At 57.5% G+C, this 18,085-nt stretch overlaps 5 protein-coding genes across 15 annotated transcripts in view; 1 reads left to right on the top strand and 4 right to left on the bottom strand.

Annotated features, from left to right (window-relative positions):
• Agpat1 (1-acylglycerol-3-phosphate O-acyltransferase 1) overlaps positions 1 to 4,058 on the bottom strand; it is a 12,318-nt gene extending 8,260 nt beyond the window's left edge. Inside the window, exon 1 of one of the 5 annotated variants that reach the window (XM_050132769.1) lies at positions 3,850 to 4,058. Coding sequence is in view for 1 of the 5 variants with exons in the window: in XM_050132767.1 (XP_049988724.1) it covers positions 3,300 to 3,314 (15 nt within the window). In the remaining 4 variants the exon portion in view is untranslated. Of the gene's footprint in view, positions 1 to 2,246; positions 2,542 to 3,081; positions 3,203 to 3,299; positions 3,529 to 3,849 lie in introns of those variants that run through there. The other 4 variants (XM_050132771.1, XM_050132767.1, XM_050132772.1 and 1 more) reach the window with 4 other exon arrangements.
• Positions 4,059 to 4,648: 590 nt separating this feature from the next.
• Positions 4,649 to 7,103, top strand: Rnf5 (ring finger protein 5). The gene is made up of 6 exons (XM_050132811.1): positions 4,649 to 4,971; positions 5,931 to 5,949; positions 6,044 to 6,156; positions 6,245 to 6,299; positions 6,374 to 6,491; positions 6,572 to 7,103. Exons 1-6 carry the CDS (start codon positions 4,832 to 4,834, stop codon positions 6,667 to 6,669), a joined length of 543 nt encoding a protein of 180 aa, XP_049988768.1. The 5' UTR covers positions 4,649 to 4,831; the 3' UTR covers positions 6,670 to 7,103.
• A 168-nt stretch (positions 7,104 to 7,271) lies between these two features.
• Positions 7,272 to 10,395, bottom strand: Ager (advanced glycosylation end-product specific receptor). Of its 2 annotated transcripts, XM_050132807.1 has the most exons (11): positions 9,981 to 10,395; positions 9,688 to 9,794; positions 9,368 to 9,560; positions 9,129 to 9,193; positions 8,944 to 9,031; positions 8,676 to 8,858; positions 8,434 to 8,564; positions 8,104 to 8,245; positions 7,850 to 7,876; positions 7,605 to 7,728; positions 7,272 to 7,514 (listed from the first exon to the last, which is right to left on the bottom strand). In XM_050132807.1, the coding sequence occupies exons 1-11, from the start codon at positions 10,393 to 10,395 to the stop codon at positions 7,418 to 7,420; spliced, it is 1,572 nt and encodes a 523-aa protein (XP_049988764.1). In that variant the 3' UTR covers positions 7,272 to 7,417. The 2 variants fall into 2 exon arrangements, with proteins under 2 accessions (XP_049988764.1, XP_049988765.1); XM_050132808.1 differs by lacking the exon at positions 7,850 to 7,876.
• A 110-nt stretch (positions 10,396 to 10,505) lies between these two features.
• Positions 10,506 to 15,412, bottom strand: Pbx2 (PBX homeobox 2). Of its 2 annotated transcripts, XM_050132809.1 has the most exons (8): positions 14,868 to 15,412; positions 14,013 to 14,086; positions 13,552 to 13,799; positions 13,136 to 13,462; positions 12,900 to 13,053; positions 12,505 to 12,593; positions 12,158 to 12,244; positions 10,506 to 12,048 (listed from the first exon to the last, which is right to left on the bottom strand). In XM_050132809.1, exons 1-8 carry the CDS (start codon positions 15,086 to 15,088, stop codon positions 11,956 to 11,958), a joined length of 1,293 nt encoding a protein of 430 aa, XP_049988766.1. In that variant the 5' UTR covers positions 15,089 to 15,412; the 3' UTR covers positions 10,506 to 11,955. The 2 variants fall into 2 exon arrangements, with proteins under 2 accessions (XP_049988766.1, XP_049988767.1); XM_050132810.1 differs by lacking the exon at positions 12,505 to 12,593.
• Positions 15,413 to 15,958: 546 nt separating this feature from the next.
• On the bottom strand, positions 15,959 to 17,925 carry Gpsm3 (G protein signaling modulator 3). 5 transcript variants are annotated; one of them, XM_050132816.1, is made up of 5 exons: positions 17,908 to 17,925; positions 17,309 to 17,357; positions 17,014 to 17,116; positions 16,650 to 16,849; positions 15,959 to 16,511 (listed from the first exon to the last, which is right to left on the bottom strand). In XM_050132816.1, the coding sequence occupies exons 2-5, from the start codon at positions 17,348 to 17,350 to the stop codon at positions 16,374 to 16,376; spliced, it is 483 nt and encodes a 160-aa protein (XP_049988773.1). In that variant the 5' UTR covers positions 17,351 to 17,357; positions 17,908 to 17,925; the 3' UTR covers positions 15,959 to 16,373. The 5 variants fall into 5 exon arrangements, with proteins under 5 accessions (XP_049988773.1, XP_049988772.1, XP_049988774.1 ...); XM_050132815.1 differs by having other exon boundaries at positions 17,891 to 17,908; XM_050132817.1 differs by lacking the exon at positions 17,908 to 17,925 and adding an exon at positions 17,705 to 17,747.
• Positions 17,926 to 18,085: the final 160 nt, after the last annotated feature.

An 18,085-nucleotide genomic window follows, 5' to 3' on the forward strand; every position in this document is an offset into this window, starting at 1 on the left:
CCCCCCCCCCCCCACTGGTCGCGACACTCTTCCTGCCGTCCCTCCTGAATGCTGGGACTAAAGGTGTGGGCCACCACGCCTCACGTCAGAGGTCGTCAAGGTGTACAAATATAACTCCTGGGCCTCACCCAGACATAATGAGCCTGGGCTCCGGGCCAGCCTGTATTTTAACATGCCTTCCAGATTAAGTCTGCTGTTCACTGGGCTTGAGAACTAGTGGTAATACAAAGTGGGTAAGAGTTCACTGGCCGGGCAGTGGTGGCACACTCCTTTAATTCAGCACTCGGGAGGCAGAGGCAGGTGGGTCTCTGTGAGTTCGAGGTCAGCCTGGTCCACAGAGTGAGTTCCAAAACAGGCTCCAAAGCTACAGAGAAATTTTGTCTTAAAAAACCAAAAAGAAGGGGGCTGGAGAGATGGCTCAGAGGTTAAGATGCCTGCTCTTCCAAAGGTCCTGAGTTCAATTCCCAGCAACCACATGGTGGCTCACAACCATCTGTAATGGGGTCTGGTGCCCTCTTCTGGCCTGCAGGCATACACACAAACAGAATATTGTATACATAATAAATAAATATTTAAATATTTTTTAAAAAAAAAACAAAAAGAAAAAAAGTTCACTGGCCCCTCCTGCTCACCTCCTCCGGGCCGTGAGCAGGGACTGTGTCAGGACTGTCTTACGTCCATGCCCAGACAGAAGCGGGCTCAGGGAGCGCTCAGTAAATCTTGGTGAAGGTTTTCTAAGGCTGTAGACACTCCCACAAATGGATCAGTTAATAAGGGAATATGGTTCTGTTTTTGTTTTCTTTCACTTTGCTTTTGCAGTGCGGGGCTTTTCACATGCTGGGCACGTGCTGGGACTCTGAGCTACACTTGCAGGCCAGGGATGGACGCTCTGATGGAGGAACATTAGGAAACATCACCTCCCCCAAATACTGACAACAAGCCTTACAGTCCCCCATTTACACACGGCCACAGGGAAGCCAGCGTACAGATCATGAAGATGTCATCTCTCTCAGTACACAGGGGCACGACAACGGGCCCTACGGACACGGGCACTGGAGGCTCACCACAGGACAGACTTGCACTAAGGGACGACACAGCCGGTGGAGGGAAACATGTAAGGACACAGGTCAGGAGCCAGCAAAGTAAAGCAAATGAATGGTCCCGTGGGACCCTAGGTGTGGTGACACGAAGGCAGAAGACCAGGAATTCCAGGCCAGCCTGGCTCCCTGGCAAGTTCAAGGCCAGTGTGGGCTATGTCAAACAAACAAACAACTTAGGTGGGCATAGTGGTGCGTGCCTTTAATCCCAGCACTCAGGAGGCAGACACAGGTGGATCTCTGTGACTCTGAGGTCAGCCGAGGCTACACAGAGAGACCCTGTCCCAAAATATAAAAAATAAATGGCAGGTGCAACCAGAAGTACATGTTATGGTTACGCCACACTGACAGGTCACATCACAGGGCTTGCAGATTTGTGGTGAGAACCACATGAAGGCAAACAAGCCCTTTGATCACAGTGGGGCTAGCCACTGGGTCCCACACAGGAAGATCCTGCATACTCCAGGGCTGTGGATGAGCACCTGTGAAGCCAAACAAGCAAGCATGGGAAAATAAAAGGCCTGTAAGCACCATGGAAACCCCCAACAGATGCGACAGGCCAAGTCCTCGCGTACACTTGGCACTGGAGCATGTCACAAACTTAACACAAGACATGGGATGAGAAGGATGAGGGCCACTCCGATGGGTGTTTAAACGTCCTTTCCTACAGCGGCAGTCAGCTGAATACAGCAACGCAACCTGTCAAAGGCGCTCAGAGCCTCCCACAAGACGCTCGCGTGTTAGTACGGGTCTATTCCAACGTGGAAGGCCGCTGAGAAATAAGCGCTTCTGTGCCCAGAGAGTAATGGGTGCCTGACAGCATTCCTAGGAAGCAGTCCTGGCCACCCAAAAGTCAAGTGGGGCCAAGGCGCAGCAGAAGGCTGGGGAACCTGAAGGGAATCCCCTCTCCGCGATTCCCTTGTCCACACCCCCGTCCCAAATTCGGAGTTCCCATCTCTCCCCTCACCCGGCTCGGGCCCGCTAGTCAAGCCCTCCACCTCGGAGCTTGTCCCCAGCCCTCGCCGCTCCCATTCTTCCGCTCAGGCCCCTCTCCCCAGCCACCCTGCCCCCAGACGGCCCTCCCAACCCCATCTCTCCCCCATCCCGGCCCCTTCCCGCGCCTTCCTCCCACCCCTTTCCCGCCCACACCTCAATGGGGCGGGGGGCCTGGGGGACGGGCCCCCTCCCCAGCCAGGCTGCGGCAGCGGTGGTGGCGACTGGCTCTATCTCTGTCTCGGTGTCGGTGCCAAGGGGGCGACAGGATTTGGGGATGTCCTAGCCCCGGCCGATGGAGGGGTGGTGGGAGTGGGAAGCTGGGCCCATATCGGCAGGAATGGTGGGGGGCCGTACCCCCAACACCCTCCCCACTGCCGGCTCTCTGAGGGCCGGGGCTACTGCTGCCGCTATCTCCCCCACCCCTCCCAGCGCGTGCTGGCTTCCGGGGCTGGCCAGGAAGTAGGGTCGATGATGGGCAGCGGGCCTCGCCAATCGCCTCTTCCGAGACCAGCATCTCCTCCCCACGCCGGCCAGACCTCTCGCTGGCCCCGCCCCGGGAGAGCTCCGCCGGGCTCGCGGCCGCTGCCAGCTCCAGCGCTCGGTCCAGCACTTCCAGCACCTGTGCCCCCGGGTCCCTGCTCCATGTCCTCTGCATCTCAAGCTTCGTTCACATGCTCTCTGACCGTTGCCTTTCTTTGAACGCAGAGCTATGCTCAGCCCCTGTAAATCCAGGTTTCCCAAACACCCCTTTTCCTGTCCCCATAAACACACGTTTATAAAGTACCTTCTAAATTCAAGCATTAAGTTCACCCTTTTCTGCCCAGAACTCCATCTTTCCCTGCCGAGCTCTCCAGCTCTCTGTCCACTTGCTCTTTGTCCCGGGCCCCCATCTCCTTCCTCCACCCACCTTTGGCCTTTAAGGATAAAGGGCCCTCTCTCTCCCTTACAAGCTTGTTTGCCTAAGTCCTTTCAGAGTTCCTTCACTCACCCAGTCTGAGCCAACCGACACAATCTAGCTGCTAGCGTTGGTGGAGTGCACTTGAGACCCCGGGGCAGGAGCATCTCTGAGTTTGAGGCCAGCCTGAGCTACAATGGGACTTTGACCATGAAACTCTGCTTCCTAGGGGTAATAGAATGAGAAACTAAGGCAAGTAGCCTGCTGGTCAAGCCTGACTCCCTCTTTCAGGACCGGCTCATCACTCCTACCTCCGTATTCGCCATTTCAGTATCTAAACCTCTTCAGCACTCCGGAATCCTCGCTCCGCCGTACCCTCTACTGAGTCCCAGCTTCTCACCTTCCTTAATTCCTGAGTCACACGGACACTTTTTATCAGTGTTGGACAGTCCTGAGCCTGTCTCTGTCTCCCGCCCCTGGACACCTTTGCCTTGAATGAGTTTACACAGCTTGGTGAAGAGCCCTTGGTAGTGGGAGGACTGTTACCTAATTCTGCGCCTAGGGTCACACTGTGGGTAACTGAGTATTGAGTACTGGACCGGCCCAAGCTCCCAGAGGTCCAGCCAAAAAAAAAAGACCTGCAGGGCAAATTACAAGGAAGGGGAGGATCTATTCTCTGTCCTGACGCGGGTCACCTTAGGGGTGGGTTGTGCTCCTCCGGCGCCCGCTCACAAAGGGGTGGAACCAGACCTTTCCTGCTCTTAGGATTTAAGACGGAGCTGAGGTCCACCTTAGTCCGCTCTGTGTCACATTACAACGGGGGCGGGTGGGCCTTGGGCTCGGTTCTGCTCTGAGATTCACCTAGAGAGGCTGAGTCGTCCAACCGAGAGAGTTGGGTTAACACCAGCGCCGCAGACCGATGACCGCACCATCCACACGTCGGGCTAACCCCACTTCTGCTCCCCACTTCTCCAGGAGGGAGGGGCGGACCCAAGTTCTGCCCTCTACGTCACACAAGGAGGCCGGAGCCATCTTGAACCCTGCGACCCTTGTACTTCTGCCCTCTTTTCCCGAGCTCAGCACCGGCTCTCCCAGGTCTCGGCCAATCAGCGGCGAAGCAAACCGCCCAATCAAGCCGAGAGAGTTCCCGGTCCAAAGGCCCGGATGAGGCCGAGCCGAGGCCTTTGAACCACTGGCCCCGCCAATAGCGGAGGGGTTGCCATGGCGACAGGACAGAGTTGGAGGGGTGGGACCGGAGTCGACTCGGCATCCATCGGGTTGGCCCACTCCACGCCCCCCCCCACCCCGCCCCTTATTGCGCATGCTCGCTTCCTGTAGCCACCCCGTGTAGCTCCAGCCAATCGTTTGACTTGGAACCGTACGCTCTAAAGTCCAATAGGAACCTGGACATTCTTCGAAAGCGGAAGCGAAGGAGAAAAGCGGCTCAGAGGGGGCTACTTCTGCAGGCCCGAGCCAGTCCTCAGGGTCTGTAGCTATGACTGGCAGCTGCACAGACGAATCAGAGCCTCCCTAGCTGAGCGCATTATTACCAATCCCTCGGGCCTGCACAGTGACTGATGCTCTCTTAGCCAATCAGCATCGTGCAAGGGTAGGCCACGCAACCTTTTCCCGCCCCCACCCTCTAGCTCCAGCCTGGCTTTTGACTCCCGTATGATTGGCAGGCGTCTCGACCAATAGTCATGAGAAAACCTTGAAGTCTGCCCAACGATCGTGGGCAGTAGGCGGTCCTGGTTTGTTGGGGTGTGTGTGTGCCGAGTGTGAGTGTATATGTGTGTGTGTCTGGGGGTACTGAGGGGTACGTGGAGGCGAAGCAGAACTGGCCATGGCAGCAGCGGAGGAAGAGGACGGGGGCCCCGAAGGGCCAAACCGCGAGCGGGGCGGGGCGGGCGCGACCTTCGAATGTAATATATGTCTGGAGACCGCTCGCGAAGCTGTGGTCAGCGTGTGCGGCCACCTGTATTGGTGAGAATCCGCATCGGGGGCATGGGATGAGGGGTGGGGTACCTCTGAGACGGGGAGGCCGAGAGTGGGGCCGTGCAGTTAGCCCGATGACTCGAGGGCATGCCCCCCCCACACATCAAGGGAAGGCCCGAAGTGGGGACTGGTGTCTTTACTGGTGTGTGTGCTGTGGGGGAGTGTGGAATCGTTTCTGTGCAAATGAGATGTCGGGAAAGGAGGGTCTTAGGAGCTAGTGCATGTGTGGCATGGTATAAGGAGGAGGTGGAATGGGGAATGGAAGTCCCTGCACGTTCGTGCTGGTGAAGCTTGAGCCAAAGTACCCCATTAGGTCTACCCAGCTGTTGACATAAAAACAGATGAGAGAGACTGTCTGTTTAGGGGAGGTGCCCCTCTCGGAGGAGGGCAAGATCTAGGGACTGTGGGTCCATACTGAGATAGGATGTGTGTGTGTGTGTGTGTGTGGGAGGGGGGTTGTCAAACCCAAGGACAAAGGCCTTGTGGAAAGGCAAGATCTCCGGAGAGGTTTAAGGGTCATAGAGATGGGGGCTTTACTGAGCTTGAAGTGAGAGGGAGAGGGAACCGTAGGGCTGTAACGGTGGGAATCTGGAGGAATGGGAGCAAGAATGGAATTGGAGCTGAAAAGAAACCTGTTGAATTGGGAAATCAAGTTAAGAGGCAGAAAATGGAGAGCTTGAGGGAGGGGTGAGGGGTGGCAGGAGAGAGAGGGAGGGAGGCGTGTACCAAGTGTATTGAAGATGGAAAAACTTGAGGTATTGAAGATGAGAGAAGCTGGAAAAATTAAGTGAGCAAGTTTGCTGGAAGTTGCAGAGACTCTGGAAAGAAACACAACAGTAAAGCAGACAGTACCTGGGAGACCGGTGCAGTGCGCTCCTGTCCGGTGCCGGTGGCTCTGCTGTAGTGTGACCTGTTTTCTCGTTTTCTCTTCCTTTTCCTCCATCCAGTTGGCCCTGTCTTCATCAGGTAATGTACTCATGAGATGAACAGGGAAACGGAAAGGGCTGGGGACCTTGAAAACCCTCTTTGTGTTCGAACACACTTTGTGTTTTCTCTTCAGTGGCTGGAGACACGGCCAGACAGGCAAGAGTGCCCCGTGTGTAAGGCTGGCATCAGCAGGGAGAACGTTGTCCCTCTTTATGGGCGAGGGAGCCAGAAGCCCCAGGATCCCAGGTGAGAGACTCAGACGCGGTGCTGATGGACGTTGAAGCTTCGCCCCAAGAAGGGGACAGACGTGCTGATCCCCTCTCTCTTTCCTCAGATTGAAAACTCCACCCCGCCCCCAGGGCCAGCGACCAGCTCCAGAGACCAGAGGGGTGAGTCTCCTTGTCCAGCTGTGTCCCTCCGGTGCCAAAGCCTGTGGTTTCCCTGATCTTCCCTGCCTCCCTAGGGCTTCCAGCCGTTTGGTGACACCGGGGGCTTTCACTTCTCATTTGGTGTTGGTGCTTTTCCCTTTGGCTTTTTCACCACCGTGTTCAATGCCCACGACCCTTTCCGAAGGGGTGCAGGTAAGAGCTTTCCCCGAGTTCCTGCCGGGGCCCCCTCCTGGCCTGCAAGCGTGCTGCTGACGCTTTCCTTTCTCCTACAGGTGTGGATCTGGGACAGGGTCACCCGGCCTCCAGCTGGCAAGATTCCCTCTTCCTGTTCCTTGCCATCTTCTTCTTTTTCTGGCTGCTCAGTATTTGAGCTGCGTCTCCACCCTGCCCACCTCTAGCTAGAGGAGAATCAGTATTGGGGTCCCTGCTGGCCACTCCTTGCTTTTGGACCACCCTCACTTCCATGACCTGTCTCTGTCGGCGAAGGCCTCCTTCGGGAGGCCATGGGGAGGAGTGACCCGCCCGCTGCGGATGGGAGTATCTGCTGGCTCGGTAGCAGTCATCCCCCACCCCGAGGAGGACGGACTAAAGACAGCCACCCAATTCCCCTTTGTTCCAGTCCTTTGCTTCCCCCAGATTTCTTGATTTGATGTTTAAAGGTGGGCTCTCCCCCAATTCTCCACTTGTTGATTTAATTTAATTGTTCTCTCCCACCGTCTAATATGAGTTCTGACTCTTAAGTGTCTCCTCTCCACCCCTCACTACCTCCTTTATTACAGATTCAATTAAAAAAAGATGAAATAATGTGTTGGCAAATCTCCCCGATCCTTCCCTTTTTCCAGGATAGGCACCTCTTCCGCCCAGCTTGAACAGATGCTGGGCATGGTGGGAGGCATGGGGTGAGCCCTTCCCCTGCAGGGCTCCCAGGGATGCAGGGGTGAGGTCACTTCTCTCACAAACAGACAACAGGTAGGCAAGTGTGTCAAGTGTTTACTCAGCATGGGTCAGGTGGGCTCTGGTTGTAGAAGAAAGTGTATGAGGTGGAATGGGGCTCGTACGTGGGAGAGGGAGGACGAGGGCGGCGAAGGAGCTGGTGGACAGAGTCTGCCTGGGCTCTCCTAAGGTCCCCCTGCCGCGTTCTCTGCTGTTTCGGCGTCCTCTGACTGATTCAGCTCCGCGCGTTCCTCCTCGTCCTCCTCGTTTTCTGGGGCCTTCCTGAGAAGCAACGGTATCCTAGCCTTCCAGCGGCCCCTCTGACAGCTCCCCTGGCTGCCAGGCAGCCCGGGTGGAGCGCTTTTCACTCACCTCTCCTCTCTGGGTTGCCGTTTTCGCCACAGGATGACCCCAACGAGCAGGGTGGCCATTCCCAGGCCTCCCAGGATCCCCAGGGCCAGGGCTAGCGTCCCCAGCCCAGCCCCAACCACAGAGCCTGTAGGGACATAGGGAAGATTGAGGGCACAGCTCCAGCACACGGCTCCTTCCTTGTTGACTCTGCCCCAGTCACATGCAGCAGTCACACGCTTCCCTCTGACTCTAGTCCAGTCCCTCACCTGCAGCCGGCCCCTCCTGGCCTGTTTCTGGAAGACAAAGAGTAGTCTGAGGGGGGACTGGAGCTCGGATGGGGCTGTCTAGGCGGAGGCCCAGTGGCATCTCCCTTCAGTGAGTGGGCAGGGTGAACTTCTCTCTTGACAGGATTGTTGTGGAGCAGAAGAGGCCTGGGTGTTGGGTGCACTGAGGGGAGGGGTGGCATGGCTCTTGGGGATCATGTGAGTAGGGCAGGGAGTTGGATCTAGGGAGGGGTTACCTGTGATACTGATGCTGACAGGGGGGCTTTCCTGAGGCTCGTGGCTGGGATGGGTGGCCACACAACTGTAGATCCCCTCATCCTCATGCCCTACCTCAGAGAGGAGCAGCACAGGGTTGGAAGCAAGGGGCAGGGGTGTACCCTGGTGGGGAAGGAGGGAGATGGGTAAGAACCCCTGGCCACATTCACGACTCATGCCTTCATTCCCACGGCCGCACATTGTGCCTTCAGCCCAGCTCTCAGGCAGCCCTCTGCCTGCCACGGTTTCCCTGCTCTCGGGCCCTCTGCCTGCCACGGTTTCCCGGCTCTCGGGCTTCCTAGGCTACTCACATCCTTTTTCCAGTGGATCTGAGGAGGGGGCTGAGCTGAGCTGACACAGGTCAGGGTCACAGTTCCACCGGGAGCGACTGTTCCACCTTCTGGTTCAACCAACAGCTGGATCCCCTCTGGAGGCACAAGCTCTGGGCGAGGATGGGCATGAGGCCATCAGCTTACCTGGAAGCAGGTCTGATGGCCCTGGGGTTGATCCCTGCCTCCCAGACAGCCAGACCAGGCCCTCCCTCCCTGCTCACCCCTGACATGGGTCTTGATGGGGGTTGCGTTCAAGGGCCTGCGTCGGGGAAGGCCCAGGCTGAAGCTGCAAGAGAAGGTGGGATGGGCGGTTCCTCCTGGGGCTGGGGTCACAGTCAGCTCTGACTGCAGCATGAAGAGCCCTGTCTCGGGGTGTCTCGTGGTCTCTTCCTTCACGATTGTTCCTGTAGTGGGTAGGACAAAACTCCAAAAGCATGTGGGAGCATGTCGGGGAGAAGGCAGTCGGGTACAGGGCGTCCAGGCACTCACCTTTGCCATCAGGAATCAGGGGTTTCCCATCCAAGTGCCAGCTAAGGGTCCCTGCAGGGTAGCTTCCCTCTGACACACAGGTCCCTACCTGGACAAAGAATGGAGACCTCGTCCTCTAACTCTATGGGAGGCCATGCAGGCCCACAGATGCGTTCAAAGGACCCTTCCATTTTCTGTTTCTGTACCTTATTAGGGACACCAGCTGTGAGTTCAGAGGCAGGATCCACAATTTCTGGCTTCCCAGGAATCTCTGGAGGGAAAGTTCCAATCAGAAGCTGCCTCTTGAAGGTTCTCACACTCCAGGCATGGGAACCAGGGCCGTGGAGATCAGAGGTCCACATACGCCAGGGTCAAGGGCCAAGGGGGAAAAAGAAGGCGTTTTCTAAAATGCAGAGTGACTTAGCCAAGGCCATGGAACCCTTACGGTAGACTCGGACGCGGTAGTTGGACTTGACCTCCTTTCCGTGCCTGTTTAATGCCCGGCACCGGAAAGTCCCCTCATCCGCGATGCCAATAGCTGGAAGAAGGAGGGAACCGTTGGGGAGGATTCGAGCCACGCTGTCCCAGGGTCCTCCCTGGGGAGACAGGACCTTCCACGCTTCAGTCCGGCCTGTGTTCTACAAGAGGAGAGAAGCCTAAGCCATCTAGGCAGTTTGGGGAAGGGCTGACCAGACAGGGAGGGGTGCTGGGGACCCTCAAGGATAGCTCCTGAGGTCGAGAGGCCAAGCGGGGTGGCCTTCTTACCAGTTTCCATTCTAGCAGCTGGGGCGGTTTCTTAGGGGCCCCCTTACAGCTCAGGACAAGTGGCTCTCCGATCCGGGCTGTGATGTTCTGACCAGCAACTAAGGCTCCTGGGTGGTAGTATCGGGGAAGAGGGGCAGAAGGGGAGAGGTGGGGCCAGTGGGTAGGACCGAGTGGGTGGGGGGCTCTAGAAAGTGGTGCCCAGATTCTAGGAATTGTCTAGGGAGAAGGGAAATCCTGGGGAGAAGGAAGCTGGACTCCTAAAAGGAGGGTCAGTGGGACTGGGAGTGACTCACCCCACAGAGCAAGGACCAGCACGCAGGCTCCAGCCGCTGTCCCTGCTGGCATCATGCTTCCTTCCCAGGCTCCTGGTGCTGTCTGCCCCTTTCCCTGCTGTGGCCACTGCCCAAGGTGGAGCTTGTACCCTCTACCCTCCCCCCATCTCCCATCTTGTCCCACCACAGAGAATGCCAGGAATTCATGCCTCTGGGACAAGAGTCCTTCAGGTACTAGAAGCTGCAGTCTCACCCCGCCCTGGGGCACTGCCAGCGCCTGGGCACAGCCTCTCCTGGAACAGGCTTGTACCCCACCGAGGGTCTCATTTCCTCCAGCCCACCATGGTCCATCAGTCTGACACACAGGGCTAACTAGCGCTCCATCTTGGCTGGGGCAGATTGCTAGGCAACATGGTTCAGCCTGGTCTGTTGTCATCCTGGGATCTTAGTGAGGACAAGACAGAAACCTGTTGGGGCTTCATTCAGAATTACTCTTTTGGGGGAAGGTTTCTAATGTTGTTGTTTTGAAAAAAAGTCTCAACTAAACCCAGGGAAAAAAGAAATCTCTTTATTTAAAACTGCATTTTTTTTCTCTGTGAGTCTACAAGTTTACAGGCGAGGAGAGAACCGCCCAGCCCTGCCTCCCAACACCCTCCTGCCTGGGCCTTTGGTGGGAGGGATTCCCCACTGTGACAGTCCTGAAGATCCTGAGGATGTCTGAGGGGGTCAGAAGGGTTCAGGGCTGAGATGAGACCTTGTTTATGCCGTCACTCATACCTGGCGTTCTGTGGCCTCCCTCTTCTCCCCACCCCCCTGATTTTGGCATGACATTAAAAAGATGAGCAGAAACACTTATTTCTGGGAAACCGGGGGAGAGAGACACATGTAAGAGCCCGGCCCGTGTTCAGTGAGTTTGGCAAGAACACTCTCCATTCATTCTCCACTCTGCAAAGGGTTTAACAAAAAAAAAAATTTTTTAAAGCCTTTTGACTTTTTCAAAATTACTGAGTTCAGTCCAGCCTTGCCCACAGGTTATTGGGAGAGGGAAGACAGGAGGCTAGAGGGGCATCGTGCTCCATGTCAAATACAGCAGAGATTTGCCGGCACAAGCTAGGAACACCTAAGTGACCAGGATGAGGACATGGTGTCCTGCAAGATCCACTTCCCCCATGGGAGGCCTGGAGCAAGTGGCCACCACCAATTGTTTGTTCTCTTTCTAGACCCCTTTGGCTCTTACTTCTCACGTGGGTAAACAAAAATAAATCAGTATGTTTATTTAAAAAAAAAAACACGCGCGCACACACACACACACACACACACACACGCACACACCAAAATCCCTATTTCTTCCAACTATTAAAAACTAAGGATCACCACTACCAACAAAAACAATAAAAAAAATACAGACAGATCCCAGGTTTTCTAAAAAACAAAACCAACTCCAAAGCCCAGCCAACGATTCTCTAAAGTAGCAGAAGCTCCCTCCGAGGTAGATAACCGAGTCAGACACTCCTGTCCACCGAGCGAGTCTATTGGTTTAAGATGAGCTGCGAATGAGGTAATAAAGCCGTCTGGAGGGGAAGAAGGTGGGGGTGCGCGGGGAGGTGTTGGCCCAGGGCCTCTGTTCAGGAGTCCCCATTTTTGGCATCTCTAGGTCGGGCAGGGCTGACGTCTCCAGATTCCAGAGTATTTAAGTGGGGTGGGGAAAAGAAAGCAGGGAGCCCAGAGACAAACGGAATAGTTGATGTAGACTGGAGAGATCTGAGAAACACATCTGTTTTCTGTGCGAGAGGGGAAAAGACGGAAAAAAGGGGGACACCCACTTTCCCTGCCATGTAGCCAGCACCCCAGCACTGAGTGTCCAGTTGGGGAGAGCACGATCCCATCTGCCCTTCTCTGTGTTGTGCTTCTGTTGGGGTTTGTCCTTTAGATGCCCAAGTCCTCTTCAAGAGTTGCCTGTTGGGAGCCCCCAGCCCTGTGACCTTGAGGGGCAAGGTCAGTTGGAGGTGTCAGAGTGAACACTTCCCGGGCCCTCTGTTGGGGACGTCACTGAGGATGGGGTCACAGCCTCCTGCCAGCCACCATTGGCCTGGAAAAGAGAATCAAAGTCAGAGAAGGGGAAAGATCCCGTGTGGGGCTCACACTCCATCCTGGTGAGCGTGAAAGTTGGAGGCGGCGGGGCCCTGTGATCCACTTACCCGCATTTCTCGAGGGCTGTATATCTGGCCTCCCCCAAGATTATCCCCATAGCTCCCTGGCCCCATTGAGTGTCGGAGGGATTCCACCTGCAGGGTACAAAGAAAGACGTGACCCACCACGGACACAGGACACAAGGAAGCCTTAGGCAGGCTTTGTGTGCTTGGGGGTGAGGCCGGTGACATAGCTCACGAAAGCCTGAAGATCTGGTTCTGGTCCCCAGACCCGACCTAAGCAGGAGAGGACTGCAACCACAGAGCTGCCCTGACTTCAGCACGCACGCGCAGTGGCACATGTACCTGCCGCCCCAGCATGCACACCATCAAAGAGAAAAGCTGGGGCTCCTGACCTGAGAGGCGGGGTAGGAATCCCCATTGAGCCCAGGCATCCCCAGAAACATGTCTCCAGATCCTGAGAGGTTGAAAGAGCCGCCAGAGCCTTGGGAGAGCAGAGAGAGGGAATCAGAGAAAAGCACAGGGGATTGCAGACAGGAGGGGAAAGCAACCCTTAGCTCCCAGAAAGCTAACTCTGGGAATGCACATGGATTGCATACAAATTACCCACAGAACAGCAGTCCCACCCCCTGAACAGGCTATCTGGGAACCTTCCCTGGCTATCCACTGAAGACCCTCCCCTTGACATCAACACCCCTGGTCTCTTTCACCCCAAAACATCCTCTTTGCTATCATCTTGCATAGACAGGAAGCATGCAAAGCAGCCAGCTAGAGTGGCCATGGGCTCCACCTGCAGAGGAAGGAGGCGTTGGGGAGCTGGTGCGGCTGTGGCCCCCCTGGGCGACGGACACGGCTGTCTTCACAGCATAGATATTGGCCTCCTCTTGGAACTTCCCAATATTTTTCTTGTAGCGAATTCGCTTGTTACCAAACCAGTTGGAAACCTGCAGGGTTGGGCAGAGGGGGTCAGACAGAACCCCTTCTCCAGGACCCCCTGCCCAGGTGTCCCCCCCCTCCCCAAAGCACCTGAGAGACAGTGATGCCGCACTTCTTGGCAAGCTCCTCTTTGGCCTCCTCACTAGGGTAAGGGTTACTCAGGTGGGAGTAGAAATATTCATTCAGGACCTCGGTGGCCTGTTTGCTGAAGTTCCGGCGTTTGCGTCTGGCATCCAGGAAGCGAGAGCGCAGGATCATGACGGCCTCGCAGGTGCTCTGCTTCAGCTGCATCTGGATGGCGCTGAACTTGCGATGGATGATGCTCACCATCCGCTCCATCTCCTTGGGGGCCACAGGACGAGTACGGCTCTGCTCCCGCAGCAGGTTCATGACGTGGGTTGTGAACTCATTGCAGGCCTGTTGGGGCAGGTGGGCTGCTGAGGAGCTCTGTGGCTTGGGGAGACCTCCAGAGCCTCTCGCTCGCTCCCTGGGCCTCCTCTCCTCACCTGCTCGTACTTCTCCAACTCCGAATGGTAGATGTGGCGGATCTGGGCAAGCTTGCTTCGATAGTCTGAGTGTTCGATGGAGTTGTCGGGGGACACGCCACCTCCTGAGGCTGCGGCGGCTGCAGCTGCCGCTGCAGAGCCCCCCCCTTTCTCTGGTCCAGCCACACCTTCTGCCAGAAGCATGTTGTCCAGGCGCATCAGCTGGGGGTCCACCGGCTCCTCCTCTTGGGAGCTCCGAATGCTAAGGCCTAGCAGGCAGGCAGTGGACTTAAGGCCCCAGGAATCCCCCACCCAGTGTCCCAACCTCCCAGTGTCTGTTCAATTCCTTCCCCACTCCCTTTCCTGGGTCTCACTTTCCTCAGGGCTTCAAGTTGTCAAACTCTGAGCCCTGGAGTGAGCACGGTCCAGTTCTCAGAAGTGAGAAAGGGGGGACACCCACGTACCGGGGGACACCCACGTACCAGTTTTCTCCTTGATTTCACACAGGACACTAAACAGAGCAGGCTTCATTCGGTGACAGTTTAGGGCGTGTTTCCTTAGGAGGAATGGGAGAAGAAAGAGTTCAGGGGCCAGGAGAGAGGAGAGGGGTGCCAGGGAACGAGGTGGGGCATAAATCTGAGAAGGGGGACGGTCGGAATGGAGGTGGAATGGAGTTGGAGGGGTAGTTCTTGAGAGATCAGCTGCCATGGCTCCGGGAAGCTGCTGGGCCAAAGGAAGCAGAAGAAGCAGGCAAAGGGGTTAAGGTCACCATGGGCGGGCTGAGGCTAAGGAAGAAGGTTCAAGCAAAAAGATGGAGAAAGGATCTGGAGATGACAGGAAATAAAGGTGACTAGGTAGGTTTGGGAGTAAGGGAAACTGAGGCTGAGATGGAAGAAAGTCAGTGTGAGGTGGCAGGGGGCCTGGAAGGGGGTGCCCCCTACCTGACACTTCAGTACAGTGTGTGGGAAAGCCTGTGAGGGCTCTTGGAGGCCCCAACCACGGTGGAAGGGAGTGTGTGGAGATCCTGGATCCGAAGAGAATGGGGCAGGCTAGCTGGATAGTTAGGGAAGGCAGCGTCGGCTGAGAACAGTTTCTAAGTCTGGGAGTAAGGAGATGGGCCAGAGCAGAGTGTAGGGGTCAGCAAAAGGTTAGGAGGGAGTGAGACCACCTGGGGCTCCCTCTGTGCGGGTTTTCGGGCCTAGGGGCAAAGCAAGCTTTGAGAGATCACCAGAACTAAGGAGAGAAAAAGAGTTGCCAGATCCAGAGAGGGCCCTGGGGAAGGGGAGCTTGCAGAGGACTCAGAGCTGTGAGCAGGGTCCCGGGGTGGGGGCACTCACTTGGCCTGGGCCTCGTCCAGGCTCTGGTCGGTGATGGTCATTATCTGTTGCAGAATGTCCCCGATGTCTTGCTTCCCTCGGCCTCCCGGGACCCCCCCACTTCCCCCACCGGGGTCTCCGGCACCGGGAGGCTCGCCAGGGCCCCCGGGCTCCCCACCCACCAGCCCCAGGCTTCCCCGGCCCCCGCCCGGAGGGGGCGGCCCCAGCAGCCGCTCGTCCATAGCTGGGGGGGGACCTGAGGCCCCCTCCCTATTCGCCCCTCCCCCCGCCGGTGACTTCCCCCCTCCAAACTCGCCGGGGCCGCTGCTCCCTCCGCCCCAACCCCGCCCGGCAACCCGCCTCCCGGCTCCCTCCGGGAGTTCACCCCGGCACTGAACGGGAGACCCGGGGTGCCGCCTGGGCACCCCCACAGGAGACCCCGGCCCCCGGCGGCGGAGAAAATGGAGCCGGAGAGAGAGGGAGAGAGAGGAGGCCCAAGCGGGGGTGTGTGTGCGAGAGGAGGGAGGAGGGAGCAGGGGGAGCTAGGGAGGCGGCTGGGGGAGGGGAGCGGGAGGAAGAGGAGGGGAGGAGAGGAGGAACGGGGAGGAGCCGGGGGCGGGGAGACGCAGGCCGGGCGGCGGCGGCGGCGGGTGGAGGCGGGGAGCGGCCGGACGGCCCGGGAGACACCGGCCTGGCCCCGGGGCTGGCCGGGCTGGCGTGGGGCTGGGGGTGTCGGCCACCTGGGTTGGACGGCCCGGGAGACACCGGCCTGGCCCCGGGGCTGGCCGGGCTGGCGTGGGGCTGGGGGTGTCGGCCACCTGGGTTCCGAGCCCCCAGTCGGGGTGGCGCGGACTCCGGCCGCTGGAATGTTCTCCGACAGCTCGGTTCATATTTCTTGTTCTAATGACTCCCCTCCCTGTTCGACTTAATTAAAATCGGGGGACTGGGGGCTGGGGGAGATGATTAGGGAGGTCTCCAGCCGCTGCTTAATGAGCCAGTAATTAACCAGCCAGGGAGGGGAGTTGGCCTCTGGCCAGATCGCGGAAAGCGGCTGCCCCAGGCGTCACCTACCCACCTTGCACACCCACCCACCCCCAGACACCAGTCTTCAGTCCAGAGGGGAATTATATTTATTCATACAACCAAAACATCAGACAGACTCAGCAGCAGGGGGGTGGGCGGGGCTAAGGCCTCTGGGCCCCTCTGCCTTCGGACTTGGGGTGCTAGTGGCGGACAGTTGTCTTAATCTTTTTTTTTTTTTTCTTACTAGGCAGAAAGGGGCAGGCCTCAGCCCTCACACCCTGTTTAGTAGTTTGATAGCTCAGGATAGAGCTGTGTCCACCCTACCTTGCTTATTTTCAAAGTCAGAGAGTACTTGCCCCAAGTCCAGTTCCCTGGGGAAGTGGGGGGTGAATACTGCCGGGTCTTCAGTCTCTGGTTTCTGGTACCCCTGCCACACAGGGTTGAAGATATGCCGGGTGGCCCAGCTTTGAGTCCCAGAGAGAAGGGCTGGTTGGGAGTTAGGTCTCAGCAGGTGTGTGAAGGGGGCCGGGATCTCTGCTCCTCCATTCGACCTCCACCCTGAACTCGCAGTAGCAACTCCAGGAGCTCCTGTCCCCCGGGGGGAAGGGGCGGCTCTGACCGCTGGGCTTCCATCCTCTGGCACTAGAGATGTGGAGGAAGAGGGCAGTGGTAGTCGGGTGGTGGGTTTGGGTAAGCGGGCTAGGGCTGGTGTAGGGCAGATAGGAAATCTCTGCCGGCGATGAGGGGAGTAGAGGCTGGTCAAGGGACAAAAGACGTTACCTGGTGACTAAGGATGGTGCTGTAGAGCTGTTCTTTGTCCTCAAGAAGCCGGGGTGGGGTTGGGGCTAGGCTTGGGGGGACCTGAGGAGTGTGGAAGGTGGCTCTCTGTTCCTCTAGGCGGCGGGACTGGGCCTCAGCCACCAGGTCGAGAAGGAGCTCGGTCTGCAGGGAGAGCAGGGAGCCCGACCGGGGGCCCAGGACTATGGGAGAGGAGGGAGAAGGGCTAAGACCCAGAGACGGTGGCAGAGTGGAGTAGCAAGGGGTGGGGACAGGTGAGCTGACAGACTGTGGGTGAGGGACTGGCGGGTGAGCAGGTACACTGGGAAACGGAATGGGTTAGGATCTCCCAGGGTTGGTGGGGTACCTGTGTGGCGGGTTCCTGGAGGAGGAGGGGAGGGAGGAGCAGATCGCCAAGGCCGAGTGGTGGAGTTCACAGGGGGCCAACCCTGATCATCTTTCGGGGGACCCTGATGCCAAGACATGTCCATACCAGTCAGGGGGAGGTGTGGGCAGAGGGCTAGGCCAGTGACCCCTTTCCCGTGTTTCTGTTCCTGCCTCAGTGTGCCCCAGGTTCTCCAAGTCTCCTGTGTGCATCCCTCTCTAGGTCTTCACGGGGCCTTCTCCCTGTGTTGGCCTCCCCACCCCGGCACCCAGCTCACCTGCTCACCATCCTCTTCTTCCTGGGGTCTTTCGGGCTCCATCCCTGGTCTTGGGAAGAGATACTGATGGGGGAGGGGTGACTGGAATTTGGAAGGAGGACCGGAACCTGGGTTCCTGAGGGGAATGGGGGCTGGAAGGGGTGGGGGGGTGAGCTGGGGGCTGGATGCCTGGGTACTGAGCAGAAAGCTGGGTTCCTGGTCAGCCCCCCCCATGGGCCCCGCCCATCTCTGTCAACTTCCTCCATTCTCTCTTCCCACCCAAACAGCTTGTTTGACCTCTCTTGCCCCAGGGGAGGACAGAGACTGGGAAGAAGTCCAGCTGCAGGAGTGGAGCAGGCTCCCCACAGGGACAGACTCTGGCCTACTCGTTTCCAGAGCCTCAGTAGCCCCTCTAACCTGCCACACTGCTCCCTCCATCCCCACCTCCCCTGCTGCTCTTCTCTGTCAACACCGGAACTAGCTCTAACAGGAAGTGGTTTCACTCTTTGGGCTCCCCCTCCCCCAGACTGGGCTCCCCCTCCCCCAGACTAGGCTCCTTCCATCCCTAAGACTGATTCTGATGTAGGATTTGGCTCTTCTCACCTCCTCTCTCGACTTACTGGGTCAGGGAAAGGTGTGGTTCTAGAAGGAAGAGGAAGGTTTGGATCCAGGGTGCACTGCTCTCAAATACGTACTTGGGTCCTAACAGTGGCCCTACACACAGGAAGTAGTCAGGGACTGGGAGTTGGTGATCGCTGCCCTCCCCTCAGGCATCACAGAGGGGATCCGAGTGTGACC

The sequence above is a fragment of the Alexandromys fortis genome, unplaced genomic scaffold, assembly GCF_014885135.2.
Source record: "Alexandromys fortis isolate MF-2015 unplaced genomic scaffold, M_Fortis_MF-2015_v1.1 scaffold_460, whole genome shotgun sequence".
Lineage (NCBI taxonomy): Eukaryota > Metazoa > Chordata > Mammalia > Rodentia > Cricetidae > Alexandromys > Alexandromys fortis.

Excerpts from the sequence above, each read along its gene's own strand:
- Rnf5 (XM_050132811.1), top strand. The coding sequence starts at position 4,832 with ATGGCAGCAGCGGAGGAAGAGGACGGGGGCCCCGAAGGGCCAAACCGC. Across the intron at positions 6,157-6,244 it reads CAGAAGCCCCAGGATCCCAG|ATTGAAAACTCCACCCCGCC; the intron begins GTGAGAGACTCA and ends CTCTTTCCTCAG. Across the intron at positions 6,300-6,373 it reads CAGCTCCAGAGACCAGAGGG|GGCTTCCAGCCGTTTGGTGA; the intron begins GTGAGTCTCCTT and ends CTGCCTCCCTAG.
- Pbx2 (XM_050132809.1), bottom strand. The coding sequence starts at position 15,088 with ATGGACGAGCGGCTGCTGGGGCCGCCCCCTCCGGGCGGGGGCCGGGGA. Across the intron at positions 12,594-12,899 it reads AACGCCTCCTTCCTCTGCAG|GCTCTGGCGGCTCTTTCAAC; the intron begins GTGGAGCCCATG and ends TGCTCTCCCAAG. Across the intron at positions 12,049-12,157 it reads ACAGCCCTCGAGAAATGCGG|GCCAATGGTGGCTGGCAGGA; the intron begins GTAAGTGGATCA and ends TCTCTTTTCCAG.
- Gpsm3 (XM_050132813.1), bottom strand. The coding sequence starts at position 17,521 with ATGGGGGGGGCTGACCAGGAACCCAGCTTTCTGCTCAGTACCCAGGCA. Across the intron at positions 16,850-17,013 it reads TCCAGGAACCCGCCACACAG|TCCTGGGCCCCCGGTCGGGC; the intron begins GTACCCCACCAA and ends CCTCTCCCATAG. Across the intron at positions 16,512-16,649 it reads GCACCATCCTTAGTCACCAG|TGCCAGAGGATGGAAGCCCA; the intron begins GTAACGTCTTTT and ends CCACATCTCTAG.
- Ager (XM_050132807.1), bottom strand. The coding sequence starts at position 10,395 with ATGACAACAGACCAGGCTGAACCATGTTGCCTAGCAATCTGCCCCAGC. Across the intron at positions 9,795-9,980 it reads GCTGGTCCTTGCTCTGTGGG|GAGCCTTAGTTGCTGGTCAG; the intron begins GTGAGTCACTCC and ends ACTACCACCCAG. Across the intron at positions 9,194-9,367 it reads CTACCGCGTCCGAGTCTACC|AGATTCCTGGGAAGCCAGAA; the intron begins GTAAGGGTTCCA and ends CTTTCCCTCCAG.